The 17,898-nt window shown below is 43.0% G+C and overlaps 1 protein-coding gene across 3 annotated transcripts in view; it reads left to right on the plus strand.

Annotated features, from left to right (window-relative positions):
• The first annotated feature begins 630 nt into the window (after nucleotides 1–630).
• Nucleotides 631–17,898, plus strand: part of SVEP1 (sushi, von Willebrand factor type A, EGF and pentraxin domain containing 1) — a 128,153-nt gene continuing 110,885 nt past the window's right edge. For all 3 annotated transcript variants that reach the window (XM_069776420.1, XM_069776421.1, XM_069776422.1), the window contains exon 1: nucleotides 631–1,331. In XM_069776420.1, the coding sequence (XP_069632521.1) occupies nucleotides 804–1,331 (528 nt within the window). In that variant the 5' untranslated portion in view covers nucleotides 631–803. The remainder of the gene's footprint in view (nucleotides 1,332–17,898) is intronic.

Raw genomic sequence — 17,898 nt, forward strand, 5'->3', positions numbered from 1 at the left:
CACCCCATATATCCAGACACCTCACCAGCACTTCAGTGAGACACACATCAGTAAGGTATTGCTACGTCTTCGAAGTTGGAAAACTGAGTCCACAGGCGGATGAAGTGTCCCCTTGAACAAGAGAGGGAGACTGTGACAGAGCCAGGAGCGGGAGCAGAGCACAGCCCTGTCAAACCCAGTCGCAAGCGCATCCTCCCCGCAAAACGGAGGGCTAAATTAACCACGATTAATTCAGCACGTGTCGGTACAAGCAAGCCCTCGCTCCGTCCCTGCGAGCGGCAGCTCCAGCTCCCGCGGCGGCGGAGCGGAAAAGGCGCTCCTCGCTTTTGGGGGGGTTTTCCGCCTTTCCCCCAGTCTCCGGAGCCCGGCACCGCGCCGCTTCGGCTCGGCGCGTTTCCAGTCACCGCCGCCCCCCCCCCTCCCCGTCCCCCCCTCGCTGCCGGGCTGGCCCCCGCCAGCCGTGCGGGACCCATCGGGGCGGGCCGGGGCGGCGGGGGGCGGCGGGGGGGCGGGTCGGGAGCGGGGGGGGGGGGCTCGTTACCGAAAGGCGAGGGGCCGGGGCGGGGAGGGGGGGGGCAGCCGGGAGGGGGGCGTGCGAGGGGCAGCGCCTCAGCCGCGGGGGAGGCCCGCGGGGGGATTAAAGGGCGCGGATACCTGCGGGGGCCGGCGGGCAGGCAGGCAGTGAGTGAGTGAGTGAGTGAGGCAGGCCGCCCCTCCGAGGAGAGAGGAGGTGGGGCGTCAGGGGGCGACCAGCCGCTCTCCTCCCGCGGCTGCCGGCGTCTCCCCGCGCCCGCCGCCCCGCGATGTGGCCCCTGGTGGCTCTCTGCTGCTGGGGGGGGCTGGCGCTGTCGTTGTCGCTGTCGCCGTCGGCGCCGCAGGGCCGGGCGGGCGGCCCGCCGGGCGCCTTCTCCCGCGTCCCCACCTTCGCCTCGCCCGCCCTGGCGGCGCCGCCGCCGCTGCCCGACACGACGGAGAGCAAAGTGGAGAAGCTGGGCCGCGCCTTCAAGCGCCAGGTGCGGCGGCTGCGGGCGCGCAGCGGGCGGCTGGAGCTGGTCTTCCTGGTGGACGAGTCGTCGAGCGTGGGGCCGGCCAACTTCCTCAGCGAGCTGCGCTTCGTCAAGAAGCTGCTCTCCGACTTCCCCGTGGTGCCCGCGGCCACGCGCGTCGCCATCGTCACCTTCTCCTCGCGCAGCAACGTGGTGCCACGCGTGGACTACATCTCGCGGCGGCGGCCGCAGCAGCACAAGTGCGCCCTGCTGGGACGCGAGATCCCCGCCATCGCCTACCGCGGCGGCGGCACCTACACCAAGGGCGCCTTCCAGCAGGCGGCGGTGAGCCCGGCGCCCGCGGGCGGGAGGGCGAGGGGTCGGCGCCGCGCTGCGCGGTGGGCTGGGGCGCGTGGCCGTGAGGGGAGGTGAGGGGTGCGGGAGGGTGGGTGGTGAGGGGTGTGGCGGCGCCGTGAGGGGTGCGGTGCAGACTTGCCGTGGGCGTCTGGCGGCGAGGCGAGGCGAGGTGAGGTGAGGTGCGTGGCGGTGAGGTGAGGTGCGGTGCGTGGCGGTGAGGTGAAGTGTGAGGTGTGCGGTGAGGGGCATGGGGGTGCGTTGCGGCGGGGTGCAGCGAGGCGAGGCGCGGGGTGCGTGCGCTGTGGCAAGCTCTCGGCAGGGAGGGGAGGTGCGGCGAGGCGTGTGGCGCAGCAGCGGGTGGGGTGGTGAGGCATGATGGCTTGGTGCGCGGCGTGCTGTGCAGCGTGTGGCGTGGGATTGTGGTTCTGCCTGCTGTGCGAGAGTGTTTGGTGTCGAGGGGTGTAGGGCTGTACGGTGGGACCTGGAACGGCGTGGTGTGGGATGCGGCATACTCTGGTCTGGGCAACTAGTCGCCATCTTCCCGTGCTGTCTGCGCCTGCGGCCCCCATGTTTCCTGCTGCCCTTGCAAACAAATGTGTGAAATTCACTCCTTGATGGAGCATGGAGCCAATGTCCCGATTTCAGAAGTGATACATATGAGTCAAGTCTGGCATCTGAAACGTCTGCCTTGTTTCTTGGCAGCGGGACTTGGGTGCCCGATAGCTGTCAGCAGTCAGAGATACCTACATACTGTCGCCAGGTGACTATTTTAATTGCTGATGACTGACAAAGGTGCCCTTAAGCTGTGCATAGTATACCGATAAATAGAAGCATGTCCAGGAACGTTTCCAGACACTGGAACACGATCGTCTCTGGTGTTAAGTTGTTATACAGTCCCATGGCACAAATTTGGTCGAGGCAGCTCCTGGGCGGGCATGTGTTGGCACTTGAGGATGCTGGGGAGATTTCCCCCTGGATGGCCTCATAGGCAGCCAGTCTGCAGTGGAAGCTTTTTTATGAGGCTAGACCGGGCTGCTCCTTGCCATTTGGCCTCTGTGTGCAGGAGCATTCCCAAAGCAAGTCTAGTCTTGTGTTATTTTTATGTCTAATTTCTGGTGGTGTCCTGTAACTGAGCATTGGGTGTGCTTCTTTTGAAACATCTTACACACTCTCGTTTGAGTTGATAAGTGAGGCTGTAAGAGGTGCATCCGTGCCGGGCCTATGAAATTGGCAAAGATTATTCTCTTCTTCACATTTGGCAGGAGAAGGGCAGACCATTTTCTAAGATGCCCGGAGTTGCACATGGAAAACCTGCTTTAGGAAAACTCATCCCTGTAATAGATCTTCCACTATGAAGTCAGTTTTCGATATAGATCCATCCCAGGGGTGCTGCGTGAAAAAGTTAGTGATATGCGTTAAAAATAACCATTACAAACAAAACATAAGCTTAAGAAATACTGTCTGTGGTCTTGGTATGGAGTCTTGAGTAATCATACCTTTGAAATGAAATAAAAAAAATCCCCTTCAGAAACCTACAATTTAGTTTCATGAGCCCAGCTAAACCTTATGACTACAACAGTATCACTGTCATTTTACACTGTGGTCTTATAAGAATGTGCGAAGAAACATATTCACGTGGTGGCAGGGAGAATTGCGATAGAATGACAAAGTTAAATTTCAGGCTGCTTGCTGGCTCTTGGTTAAAGATACTGTAGTGTGGTTTTGTTCAGTACGTCTTCTTCATGTGAGACAAATTACAGCTTCAGGGAATACTCTCCTTTCTAGGGACTCTTAAGAAAATGACTGTTCTAAGTGTAAAATACTACTATTGGAATAAATCTAGAGAAGTATTTTAAGTATTAACAAAATTGCCATTCCCTCTGGACTGTTACACTGCTGTCCTTTGTTTTGAACTGTCTTTTGGTACAACCATAATTATTTCTGCTTTCACGTTCCTAAAATGTCTCTTTTTTTCTTCTTACACTTTAATGTGGGATTTCTTCTGCTTCTAACCAGAATTCTCTGCTTCTTTTCCAAAACCAAAAGTGTCTGCAAAACATGACAAACTCCCTGAAATAGTATCAGTTGTGTGTCATAGTAACAGAAGATGAAGGAAAGTGCATTGTTAGAATAATCCCAGCATTTAAGTCATCATGCAGCACGTTTCATTGGTAGGTCTCAAAATGATTAATTCAAGTCTGTGACAGTTCTACGGAAACTACGGAGGCAGAGAGATAAATGAATTCTGCAAGGTCATCAGGCCAGTCAGTGGCTGACCTGGGAAAGTCAGGCAACAAGAGCAAGATTTAGTTAGCAGTTACTGTCTTAGAACCTGTGGCAGAAAAACTCTACGTTTAACATCATCCTAAAAGCAGAGCTACTCAGTTTGACAAGCTGTTGCACATCCATGCAGTCCATCTTTTTCCAAAAAATAAGGGAGTTCTCCTTGGCACTGCAGTTTTGCATCCTTTCCGAAGCTGCTTCCCAGAACAGTTTATTGCAGAGTTTCTGTGTTTTGTCAAAGCTGTCCATGCTTACCTTTGCCACATGGACCACACTTTTGACATTCTTACCCAGCAGATTAAGGATAAATTCTATGAGGTGCACGGAAATACGGAGGATTACCACCAGAGACAGTGGCAAGAGACAGCACCCTGATGAGGAATGCTGAACTGCCATCAGTGTTCAGTTTCGTGACTCTGGGATTTCATGCCACACTTGAGCTAGCAAGTGTTAGATATATTTGCTGATGTGAAAAAAGCCTAGTGTTTTTGTTACTTTTCTCAGTGATCAAGGTGTCACAGAGAGCATGTCTGCTGCCAAGGTCTTTTTTCCAGAGCTCCAGAGTCAGGACTTAATTGCAGGTTTGGGGAAAAAAAAAACCAGCCAAAGCATTTTGCATTATGTTCCAGGAGGGAAATCTATTGCAACTACATGTACTAGAAACTTCTTAGGCTACCTTCAGATTGCAGGAATTTGATGGTGAGTTTGTCATGCTTGCTAGTTAAAAACCCCCAGGGAAAGGAATTTTTTCAATTTTGGATTCTGACAGTCAGGTTTATTAATATTTCAGGGTCATTTTTATTTAGACATTATCAGTGTTGAGCTCATCTACACACATACTAGAATGTTTTCAAAGGTAAGTTTACTTTCACCAAAATGTAGTTTTTAATATCTGTAAGAAATACTCCTTACACCTTCCTGCTCACTAGTAAATTTTGATGGCCTCCAGGCTAGCCTTACAGCTGCTATAACTTTTTATTTTTTTTATTTGACTACTGCTATTCATATTTACAGGTTATAAGAAGTCTCTGGTTTTCACTTCACTTGTTAGCATATGAGGCAGGAGGAGAGAGGACAGTAGGAAACTGGGTAACAAATCTGGACCTTTAGAGAGTACCAGTCAAAATGCCTGTATACTAGATGACAGCTGTAGGCCACTTTGACTGTAACACAAGATTTATCAAGGTCTGCTTCATGAGGTCAGAGTAACAGCTTTGTTGCAGATACTTTTTCTTATGTCTTGGATTCCCAAGATGTTAGCATATTTTACTGACTGAGATACAAGATGCTACAGTTCTCACCTTATGGCTGAAAGCTATAGCATGGGTGAGAATGAAAATTTATTTGATGGTATCTTCCATGCAGTGAAATCATGTATGGTTTAGAGTATGAATATGTGTTCTATGGTATCTACAGTAGTTAATTTTAAGATAGGGAAAGAGTTAAGACATGAAGTAGTTCAGAATTCAGTTTAAGGTCCACAAAATGTCCCTCAAAGGACACTAATATATGTGGCTTGAGACACTTGCTCTGTGTTTAGATTGTGCATCTTAGGAAGAACAGATGTTGAGTTATATAAAACATACTTTGCATAACAAAATATCTGTAATAGCAGTTATATAGGGGTATTAACTTCTGCTTGTGTTCGGCAATCTTTCTTTTAAGGCACATGTACACAGTCTAAGAAAGGGGAAGAAACTAAGCTCACTGGTTCAAAACTCTTGGCTTCAGTTTTTCACATGGTGAGTTGGTGAGACAACACAAACTACATGCAGTTTATGTTAAGCAGATTGCTTATTGCACTAAGGAAAGCTGCAGAGCTGTTTTGACAGCAAGGAAGAACTGAAGCAAGTACACATTTAAGCAAGTGTTGCTGCTGCTAATTACAGAATGCATCTAAAGCCCAAAGACCTCAGTAGTGTGATGTGCTGAATTTCTCAGCTGTAGGCACCTGGATTGGAGCTTCTGATCCTGAGAGATAACCACTGCTAACAGCACCCATTGCACCTCGTGGAAGGGATGTGCATTTGCTGCCAGATGCGTCATGAAATGGAAACAAGGGGTTGTCGTACAGTGGTGGAAATTGAATGGTGTGTTCTTGTCTTGGCACCCAAGAGTCACAGTTACATATGTGCCAGCACTGATAGGCCATCTTTATTGATGGACATTTCAAACATCCTGAAGCTGCGCTTACTGTTTTGTGTTAAAAAATGGAAATACAAATTATTTAAACTACTCCATGTGGCAGCATCTTGACAAAATAGTAACAGCTGCTTTTAAGAAGACAGGCTTGTTTCTGTCTTCCAACGGAAGTAAAATGGGAAGTATTTCCCTTCAGAACTGAACTTGGAAGTTGTAGGTGTGCACTGCTCTTGAGCTCAAGTCAGAGGTAGCCCACAGCCAGCCTTAAACAGACAAGTCAATCATTTTAAACAACGTGGCAAAGCAATAGCTGAGGGAGGCTTTGGGAGTTGCTGTGTGTTAGTGTAGTAATTGTTGCATTAAAAAGCTGGGCTTTTTGCTTTTGTAATTCATCTTCACTCCATTGAAGTCAGTGGTGTATGTAAGTGGAAGGTCTGTCGCAGCACCTACAGAATTAGGTGACACGTTTTCTGAGTATCTGGTCTTTAAAATCTAGCTTTTGTATCTAACCTGATCTTGAGGGAGCATGGTGAATGGCCATTCAGAATGTCAAATTCAGTGTTCTGTTGTCCAATTAACAAACATGAAAAAACTAGCCCTCAAAAGAATGTAAGCACATATCAATTTAGGATAAACAGTTCTAATGCTTATTTAATGCTTGTTTAAATAAGTAATCATGGCTTTGTTTCTTCTGTATGTCAAAAGCACAGAAGTATGAGATGCAGCATTGTTACCCACGAGGATAATTGGCTTTTAATTTCGATGCATTTTCAGATTCAGAATCTCATCTTGAAATTAAAGCAAAAAAATAGTTGAGGCAAAGGAAATTGAAAATCTTTACTCACCATGTAAGTGGCTTAATTTTTTTTATTTGAAAAAGGTAGCAGCCTCCCATTGAGAAGATGAGCATTTAGTCATGCATGTTGTCTGTTTATCAAGAATACGGTTATGGATTTTTATTCCTATGACCTCGCAAAATCAGCAGCTAATAGAGAGTAGCAGATTCTAGCCTCTCTCTGCCATTGTACTGTAAATATCTGATGGTGGCTTAGGTCAGTTAGAGCTAACTGACTAGTTGACAGCAGTGGGCCTCTCTTAAGTTCTGGTGTGGCCTTGGAGTCTATACTAAAGATTACAGTGCTAAAAAATGAAGTTAACCTGGTTTACCTCTGTGGTCACCTTTGAAATTGCAGAGCTGGTAGTTAGCGATTACTGAGCAAATTGAGAGTGGAGTTCCTGTCAGCCATCCTTAGCGTCAGCTCTGAATCACCACTTTTAATCAATGTAGCGTTTGTGAAAAGTACTTGTCCTGCATACTGCAGTCTTGCATAGAATTTGCTCCCAAGATTAATACAGCAGGGTCAGAGACAAGATACACATTTGCACATTGTTCATTGTCTTTAGACCTAGAATGAAATGGGGCTACCTTAAGAAGTTATTAAGTAGTTCATTTTTTCTCTGGCTTTTTTGGCCAGGACAGGCAAAAAGTGCTCTGTTTAACATCATATATGGGCCTAAGCAGGGTTGAGATTTTCTTTGGTTGAAAACCTCTTATTTGGAAATTTGTCTGTTTGCGTTCCCAAAATTGTGTCCTGAATTTGGTCTAAGCAGAAGTGTGTGATTTGGAAGTCTGGTATTTAGCAGATTAGCCATTAATTATCTTCCCTTTAGCTTAAGTGTAATTTGTTTTTCAAATGCTAAAATAGGTGCCTTACAAGAAGCACTGAAGGATGCTGCTATGTACCCTTTTGCCCTCGTCAGTTCAACAAGGCAAACTGAGTTCATCAGTGTGAGGTACAGAAGAGAGACAGCCTGGCTTCAGGCGCAGACTGAAGTGCCTCATCCTGGGAGTCTGTATCCCAGTAGCGGCCACTGGTAGGGTCATCCCTATGTGCAGTGCCTCTATATGGCAGTTCTGTGTTAGGTGTTTTGAAGCCCTTTATGCCAGTGTCGCCCTCTCCATTGAGTAGGTAGGAAGCTGCAGAAGCATAGATACACTGCCTGACACTAGACCCTGTGTTAAACACTTGCTTCCTCTCCCTTACTCTCCATGTTCTTCCTTCTCCAGTATCCCTAGAAGCAGTAGAATAGAAGTAGTTCTGATCAAAAAAAGGCAAAAAAATACTAGTGAGTATTCTGTTCTTCATTGCTTTTGAAATAATTGTTTTTCATGGCTTTAAAAGGTCTCTTGTCAGTTCTCTTTAACACTTTGGACTGTGTGCCCTCCCAAACCAGTTTTTATACCTATGAATATATTCCAACAATATGTTCATAGTAGTACTAGGGATAAGTAGCAGCAGTGCAAACTGTTGTATAAAAAGAATTGTTATCGGATGGAATGGTTTACAATATTTTCATGCAAAGTTTATGGCTTACTAAAACCTGCCTCGAAGGCATTCCAAGATACCATCTGTGCTTATACTTTTGCACAACTCCTGGCCAAGTAGTTTGCTTATGCAACTTGGTGGCTCTGAGAATGGCAAATCAGCCCACGAAAGAACAGAAAGTTACATTTCTCCTTTGTTCTTCAATTTTTGGGATGCTCATTATGTCATATTGTTTATTGCTACTTGCACTACTGTGAGTTTGATAGCAGTATTCAAAGATGTTTGTGGGTTTAGACAGCAGAAGGAAGTACTTTGAAGACATGCTAGATTTAATCTAAATCATAGTCTCCACGAAAATCTTGAAGTTCCGTGGAAAGTGCATCAGGTTTTATTAGTTTCCAATTGACTGTCTTTGTTTTATGAACGTCCTTCATGATGTTTTAAGGCTGAAATGATCATTATGGCTATACTGTTTGGTGTCTTGCAAAACTGCATAGAGTGATTTATGACTTCTACCTGTAAAGAGTACCTTTTGGTGATGATGTATGGATATAGTTTAATGATACAGTGATGAGCTGACATTTTCTGACTTTCCCATCTGCTTTGAATAGGAGATGCCATGTGTGCATTGGGGGCCTTTCAGAAGCAGAGAAACTGTTACAGTGTTTAAGAGAGATCCCAAGGAACTGTGCAAATGGCCGATATATTTTAGTAATGGCATGGAGTTTACTGAAGCTTTGGAAATTAGTCATCTGAAGTCTACTTTTCAGTTGTATGAAAGACCCTTGAATTTTGATCCATTCCACCAGTGTTACTGCATTCTAGCCTTGCTGATGTTTTTGAGATGTCATTAAGTGCTAAGCATAAAAAGTCAAGGACAAAGAACTGTAACTTTCTGGAAAAAAAGGGGGCAACCATAGGAGAACGTGCTCCTTTTGGCACAAAGAGGGTGTTCTGTGTCTCTCATTGCTAAGCTGGGCACTACAAGCAAGGAAACTCCTATTACTGGGTAGTTGTTCCTTGTCTTGCCATCATGTACCTGTCTCAGCCCATTTCCCTGGGCTACAGGAAGCTGGTCTAATCCTAAACCTTACAAGGTCATATGATCAGAGCACATTTGACATTTTTCATAACTTCTAGCTCTGAGAGCTGAGGTGGATATTCCTGCCTGGAAGGATCTGCACTGCACAGTGTAGCGCAACCTTCCTGACCTGTGTTCTGTCAGCCAGCCATGTGTGAGCGAAGTAAGGAGGAGAGGAGGTTTGGGGACACAAAGAGAGAGAGATGTGCCAGCATATGCTGTGTTGCATGTCTACCAAGACAGGCCTCCCTTAGAAGGCACAGTCTTTACAGCACAGTACCAAAAAGCCCTAAGCCATTTCCCAGTGTAATATACTGAGGCAGAGGAAAGGTGAGAAACACGAGACTCTGCTGCAGGAATTAACACAAATCTCAGTGATACAGCTGCAGAACTAACAGCACACTGAATGAAACCTTTCATCATGATGGTATCTGGATGATGTTTTCATAAATGTTTCAAGAATAGAGATTACTTTTCCTGAGAAAACTGGTTTTTGTCCTCTTTTCTCAGAACCTTTGCTTGGAGGAGTCTGATGGTAAGTACCCTCGGATTCCGCATCCTTTAGAGTTAGCACCTTCACAGAGAAATCAGTCTTATGTGCTTTGCTCCAGAGATACAAAGACAAACCAGAAAAGCTACTGAGTGATTTGTTCTGAGAGTAGGAAATAAATTCCAGGCATTAAAATTTTGAAAAAGTCGTGACAAAATAAGTTGGTTTATTTTTAATTAATTTCCTAGACTTACAAGAGGTCTTTCCAGCAAAATACATCATATTTCACAGTATTTTCTGACACAAACCTCAGCATTGATATTCTGTATGTAATGTATTTTGTGTGTTCTGTGACACAGTTTTAGCCTTTGTCCTCCAGTTCCACTTGTTACTAGAATTTGAAAATTACATTTTGAAGGCAAGATGGAATGATAGTGGTGCTCAGAATCTTCTGACTGTCCTTGGTGCAGAAATTAAAAGCACTATTGCCTTTAGCAACAGCTAGGCTCTTCGGGTGATCACAACCCTGTTCAAATCTTTGCGCTGTTTAATTCTCTATGATGTTAACACAATTAAAAACAAAACCTGCTGTTAAAATTATGATGTTCCCTCTAGTTCAGGGTGTCTGTGGTAACCTCAACAAGGAAGATGAAGAACCTCCTTGAATCTGACAGGCAGCCTGTAAAAAGCTTTAGCATTCAGAGCTGTGGTGCTCTGCAGAGCATATGCACTATGAACAGTGAAGCAGTCCAATTGTCTGTCCTCTTTCTCTCCCAAACACACCCCCACAACCAGTTGGGCCAGGAGGGCTCTTATCAGTGATAACTGTGTGTTCATGTTGCTCAATTCTAGCAGTCCTGGAGCAAACAAAGATATTCAGAAGTTAATTGAGCAGTGACAGCTGGCAGTAGATGGGCCACGTCATGAATTGTGTTTGTCCTTTTGGAATTAATTATTCTGTTCAGCTTTTTTCCTGCTTTTTTAAAGTAATGAATGTTTAAAACAAACACAAAAGAAACATATATTTGGAGATGCACTAGTCAATGGTGGTGTGAATGCTTGGTCTGAAAATACCTGAAGATTAATTACGTATTCAGTAAAATGTTTTTGAGTCTCTTTTTTATTATTAGCAAAAGACTAGAGCAGTACTAGAGAAATCAAGTAACATCTTAGTTATATTAATGATGGAAATTGCTCACACACAAAGCAAACTAGGATTTTTCATTTTTCAAATCAAAATGAAATCTGTTAGCAAGATGATATTTTGAATATAGCACACAGCATAGCAGCATATAAGGCCTCTCCTTTTCAGAGTCCTGATAAACTTGCTGTTAAAGGGTTGTACAGCATCAAGAGCTTAGGAAATGGCTATGTACATAACATGCCTTGTCTTTTAATGTCCCGTTTAGAAGACCTCAGAATGATAGAAGATGAAGGATATGTATGTTAGTTGTTTCCTGGAAACTAGGTGCATTCTGTTCCTTCTAATTCAGAGCTCAAAACTGCAAGCCACCCAATTTCAAGTCACCAGATCCAGCAGTCCTAGCACACTTGTGTGAAAGAAGCACGTAGGTCAAAATTCTGTGTAGTAGCTCCTGTCATTGCGAAGGCAGTGGTGGTTTTGGGTTGGGGTTTTTTTTTTTTTGATGGTGGGGGAAAGAAACAGTCTTTATGTAATGTGAAGATGATCGTCTTAGACTTGGAGTGCATAGCTTTGCTCTCTGAGGTAAGAATGGTTTACTCATTTTTCAAGCTGTACAAAATGCATGAAATGGCACTTCTTAACTGCAATGATACTTAAGAGTTGAAAATGTAACACAGGCATTACAGGCAGAATCCATGCTGTAGAAAGAGGGAAGGTCAGGTTAATAATAAATGCTAAGAACTGGAAGTCAAATACGTTCCTCCTATATCACAAAACCACAGAATCACTGAATTGTTGTGGTTGGAAGGGACATCTGGAGGCCATCTAGTCCAACCCCACTGCTCAAAGTGGGGTCCATGAGATCAGGTTGCTCAGGACTGTGTTCAGTTGGGTCTTGAATATCTCCAGGGATGGAGATCCCACAACCTCTCTGGGAAACCTCTTTCAAAGGTTGATGACCCTTTTAGTAAAAAAGATGTTTCCTCTCTTTAAGTGGAATATCAACTATTTCAGTTTGTGCCTCTTGCCTCATGCTATCAATTGGAAGAGTCTAGATCCATCTTCTTTACTCCCTGCCTCATTAATTATTTTTATACATGGATAAGAGGACCTGAAGCCTTCTTTTCTCCAGGCTGAACAATATTAGATTTGTCAGTCTTTCCTCAGATGACATGTCCCTGTGTTTCCTGGCCATGAGCATGCCTGGCTTTCTTACCTGTGTGCTTTGATCCATTGAGTGAGGATGTCTGACTTAGTTGTGAGATGTACTCAGGTCCTACCTGCAAGTTACTTAGAGATGCTTGGAAGGTAAGTGTTGTGACTAAGCAAAAAAAAAGAAAGAATTAGGATTCTTGCAGTTTGTTATTGAAAAGAGATTGGAAAGTTCATTCTCAGTTATGCAAAACACACATAGAAGTTGGAAAAGGATAAACGACAGGTGGAAGATGACTACATGCAGAAAGCATGACACTGTGGAAGGAAAAGATGAAGGCTGAAGACAGAGGAGATGAGAAGGATAGGAAAGATGAAAAGATACATGCATAGATTAAGGACATGATTTTGATGACACACTCGTTGCATAAATTAATCACGAGAAAATAATTGGTAGACCTAGTACATTATTTAACTGAAGGGAAGATCATTGAAATACAATACTAGACCAGCATGAAATCACTGTATTTTAAATAACCTTTTTTTTTTCCTTTTTTAAAAAATTTCTTTCTGGTTGTTATTTTCAACAGCCTATTGTAGCACTATTTAAATATCCAGATTAATCCTGTAGATACATTTTTTCCCGGAATGAGTGCAGTTCCTGCTAACTTCGTGGAAAGCTTTTGTGTTAGTTAATTTCTTCTATATAAGTAACAACTCATTCTCTAGAGCTTGTGTAGCAGTGCAGAAGAAAGTGGTGAAAGGTAGCAACTGGAAACCAAAACCTCTAACTGTGGAATATCTTCTAGTTCATCTCCTGAAAGGGACAATGAAACCTAAAGAAGGGATAATATTTATATGAGTGGAGCAGTGAAAGTAGCAGTGTTCACTGACGAAAAGAAAAGGTGGTGAAATCAGACCTTTGCTGTTTTACAAAGGGGGCAGAGGAGGTATAGCCAGCTCTTTTACGTAGATGAATAACAACATTTGTGTCATGATTAAGGGGAACAGTATTTGTCACCCCCTAGCTTTGCATTACTCTTGTGAGATGACCAGCTTCCTTAGGATTGCTCAGGACTCAGTGATAAGATGCCTCAGATCCACCAAAAGCTATGGCTGATCCCAGTACTGATTTTTTTTTTCTTTCTAGAATATTTATTTACATAAAATTTTCTGCCAGATTTGGACTTTTTACCTGCAGGAAGGATGAAAGCAAAGGAACCTTGAAACAAAGGGTGAGCTTCACAAAAGGATTTAGCACTGCCATTTCCCTTTGTGAAGGACTTCTGAAGCCACCTGTGAGAAATTAAGACATACTGGTTTACTATTCTGCTGAATATACAGGTCAAATCTATGCAGTCTTTTTTGTAATAAAGTATGATTTATTCATTTTAATATAAGTTTAATACTGATTATGTTTTATCATTTATAGTTATATTAAAATAGGAATTATTTCTTTTATAGTGAATACGTGATCCTCTGGGAAAAAGAATTGTCTTGTTCTATTCAGAACTCATCCTATGGTGTGTAGGTTTTATGTAAATCCTAGGGTTAAAGCAAACTTGGTGTAAGTGGTCTACTGGTATAGCAGAGCTGAATGGCTCTTTAATGGTGGGCTTTTTGGTTTTGCTTCTGAGGTGCAATGATGGTTCTTCCTGACCTGTAACAAATAACATTACCTTTGTAGCCCTTAGGTAGTGTATTCCCTACAGGATATACAAGGAGCAGTGTAATTTTTGTGATGAATGCTTGGATAATGTTATTTTGAAAGCTAGGTTCCAACTTAAACCTTTTAAGGCAAGCATCTCCTGGCAAGGATCCTGGACATGTCTGATGTTATCTAAGGCTTAGTTTGTAAAGTGAGACAGATTAAACCATTTCAGTTTGTTTCCCTTTAGACAGATATATTAATAGCCAATTCTGTATGGTCAAAATCTTCTTTAAAAGCAAAACACTGAGTAAGGACAGAGATCAGGCCCAAGGTCAAATGTTTACGGATTAGATGCAGAACATGTAATTGAGGCAGTAATGAAGAACCTTTGATGCTGTCATTGCTGTGGCTGTCAAATGGCTGAAGAAGTCTTTGGTCTTGGATGCTACTCATCCCCTGATTTTGTATTACAAACTCTATATTAGCATTAAAAACACAGAAGTTAGAGGTTCAGCCGTTTTTGTGGCTGTAATGATAGGACTTCATTTTGCCTTACAGTAATCAATTTCTAGAGGAGGATTTTGTACGACAGCTTTTTTTGTTGCACAAGACTTCATTTTTTAATTCTAAGGACTGTTACTGGCACAAAGAAAATGGCGAGTCTGCCAGATATTTGTACACACTGAACAGAGACTGAATACAATACAGATGGTAATAACTTTTTGCTAATGTGAAAAGAATGTTTTATTTAAGATCTGGAAGGCTTACTGAAACTGACTGATCTATCACTCCTGCTAAAGAAGTGTAGACAAGAAAATAGGTACTAAAACAGTCAAAGACGAGGTGTTTCTAGTGGCCCCGTGCATTTCTTTGCAATCAACAAGAGCTTTAATTGTTTTGTTTTGTTCGTACTTACCCCTTATTATTAATTTATAGTAGTGACCAAATGGGCTGTGTTCTCAACTAAACAGGTCATTCAGCACCTCATTTTGAGTTATGGCTGGTGCTCAGTTTCATTTGATGGTAAAATCAGAAGCAGATGTGGATATTCATATCAAAGAAACAGGTTCTCAGGATCCTTTTAACTTCCGAATCCTGTTTAGTAGGCTTTTAAGCTTTATTTATTGAAGAACCTGGCAATTTATGAAAGGACTGCAGAGCCTTGTCATGAAAAAAAGTCATCTTTATGTAGATACAGTCCATGAAGTTGTTTGGGACTGGTTAAATACATGGAACCACCTCTGTGTGTGCTAACAAGTTTAGGGGTTACACGAACAGACATTTTTAAATATATGAAATTTCTGTTGGGGAAAAAAATGGCTTTTAAAACAACTTTCTGGAGAGGGAAGGAGAGAGGTGTCTTGGAATAGAGGGATGTGAGTCAGGGTTAAAGGAAACAAAAATTATGTGAAATGCCATACAAATATTGGAGAGAAGAGGCAGAGCAATGCAGATTGTTACTTGGATTGTCAGCAGCTCTGGAGGGTGGCCTGTGCCTTATGTCACTGTGCTTTCACAGAAAGAAACAAAACACTAACTGGACCACCAGACATATGCAGATGATTTAAAAATAGACTTACGTTCCTTCTTTTTTTTTTTCCCTCTGAAATGTTGAATGTTTCTTTCTTTCTCTTGTTCTTTTCCTCTGCTGTTATACAGCAGGGATTCTGTGTCTAGAGTTACAGCTGCATGATGTGCAGGCCAAGCTGTTCAGTGGCTTTGTTTTTGTTTCATTTCTAGGGGCACTATGTAGCAATCCTGTCTGTTCATCTGTCTGTTTCTCTACTCGATCCACTGGTGCCTGAATATTGGAGTCTGTCAGGTAGCAGGAAGACAGTTTCATGCTCTCTTACCTGTTAGTTCAATTTGTGTCTGTGTGTGACATAAGTGCTGCCCCAAAGAGGAGGTTGCCCTTTCAGATGCAGAGGACTGAAAAGTTGTTGGCTTCTTGCCTTATCTCAGGGTCATGTACCTAAGGGATATTTGCCCCTCAAAAATGCTCTTTTCCTTATGCTTCCCACTCATTCTAACAATGACCCACATTTTTTAAGAGGGCTTGGTAAGCTGTTGTTCACAGGGCCTACAGCCAGGGAACCTTTCTTGATCACACAGAAAGACATAGAGGGTTTGTGTACTCTGCACAGTGGTTTCAGAGGGCATTGGTGGCAGTCTAGTTTTGTAAAGCAAAGATCCCTGCTAATTTACTAATCAAAATTAAATAGTTGTTTCTGAGATCCACATTGTCCTAGCTAGTCTACTGCCTCTGAAGCTAGTTTGTTCATTGGCCATGCAGACATGTCCCTGTATTTAGGGAAAATATGGAAGTTTGATTGCTACCTATTATGAGTATCGCTGAAAAACTAGAGCAATGTGTAATGCTATCCACTACCTTAATCTGCAGAGTTTGTGCAGCTTTGTGCTACGCACAGAGGGAAACAGTGCTGAAAGGATAACACTGAAATTGCAAGGCCGCGTCCTGCCAAAATCAAGCTTTGTTCCCCCTCCTGTACATGTTACGACATAATTGCAAGTTGAAATCATATTCTGCTAGAGCAAGCTGCGTGCAGGTGGGATCTTCAGAGAATTGCACTGGCAATCTCCATTATGTCTCCTAACCCTGTGCAAGCTGTGGTTTCTTCCTCAGTTACACAAGTTCCACAACTTGCATATATTTGGGACGTATTTTTCCACCTTTATTATAAAAGTGATTTGCAGATTGAAAGTTCCTTCTGCAAAGCTCAGAAATGCTACAGTTGCAAAAAACAAATAAGTATGGATGGAACATATGTTTTTCCTCATCTTGTTCTTCAAAATAAAAGCCATTTCCACTGAAACAGCTTGAGAAAAACATCCTGAGTGGAAAATTTCAGCCTGAATACTTAAGAAGTTGGATGGAAGCTTAAGCTGCTTACATTCTATTTTAAAATAGACCAGTTAATGCTAGATATGTTAATTATGTATGTTAATCAAAATAGCACTACCCTCTCTGCCTGCAGTGCTACTTGTCTTAGAGCATCCATTTCAGAATGCATTTTGAATGAATGAGGTACTTTTTTCCTACTATTTGTCTTCATATTGTGTTCTGCCTTGTCTTTATCTTCCTGATTCTTTTAATTCTAGTTTTCCATTCATTCTGGTTTTTCATTTCATTCTGGTTTGCCACTTATGACTTAATCAACATGAAGAACAATAGGTTTGGTTTGTGAAGGGTATTTGTGTCTATAAGAGAATTTGGTTTCACTCCTTTTGGGTTTTGCATTCAAGTAGTAATAAAATCAAGCCCAACTGCAACACATTGCTTGGCAGTCTTTCAGACCACAGTGCCAATGGTCTGTGCTTTGATTTATGGTGTGTGTATGCTTGTTTTCAGTTAGTATCTACCTGAAATCAATGCATTGCCAAATCAAAATCAAATTGTCCTGAAATGTGGCCTGGCTTAGGGAGAAAGGTTATAAAATCTTTGCAGGTTCTTTGGACTGACCTAACTTGTAAGCTTTTGATTGAGCTGAAAGGCAGACAATTTTATTTTATAAGTCTTACTTCAAAATTTTGTAATGAAACTACTCAACTCCATAGTTCGCCTCCATTTTTGGAATTTGTGTTTGTTAAGGGTGGCTTAAATATATTTACTACTCGTCATACAATGACATGATTTTTGGAGCATCATTCAAAGATCTGTCAAATGTGGTCTGTTGTATTGACTGTAGTATGGTACAATCTATTATTGAAATAAACATGGTAGTAATTTGCATGCTACTAAGTTGAAAGTCTGCATCTAATTCCTTCTACTTAAGTTCACAGTCCCTCACAGTCCCCTGCTTTAGGGCCGCAGAGGGCACCTGGCCACCAAGAGGAGATTGGTGGTGGTCCCATGTTTACTCACACTCTGACAGACTGTGGCCAGTTATGAGAGTGGTAACTTCATAGGTTGGTTTCTAGTCCATAGCACATTAACATCGCATTTTTGCAGGTGCTCTGCCTGTCATTCAAGAACAAACACACTCAGAGAGTAACTAGCACTAGTACACTGTCCGACTGGAATGATGAAATGTGCAGGAATCTGTGGGGCATGTCCTCACTCAGGCACTACTGAGTATTGTTACAGATGTTTTGTGTGAAGTATTAGAAGGAATGATTCTTAGATCTGTAGATAGCAGCAGGGTGGAAGGGACTACGGGCAGTTTTTGAGGCAATGACAGACAAGCTAAAGTGATCTTGACAAACTTGTAAGGGAGGAAAGCACAATTCGACAGGAACAAGTGGGGAAAGCTATGCAGGGGTTAAA

The sequence above is a fragment of the Haliaeetus albicilla genome, chromosome Z (assembly GCF_947461875.1).
Source record: "Haliaeetus albicilla chromosome Z, bHalAlb1.1, whole genome shotgun sequence".
Taxonomy (NCBI): Eukaryota; Metazoa; Chordata; class Aves; order Accipitriformes; family Accipitridae; genus Haliaeetus; species Haliaeetus albicilla.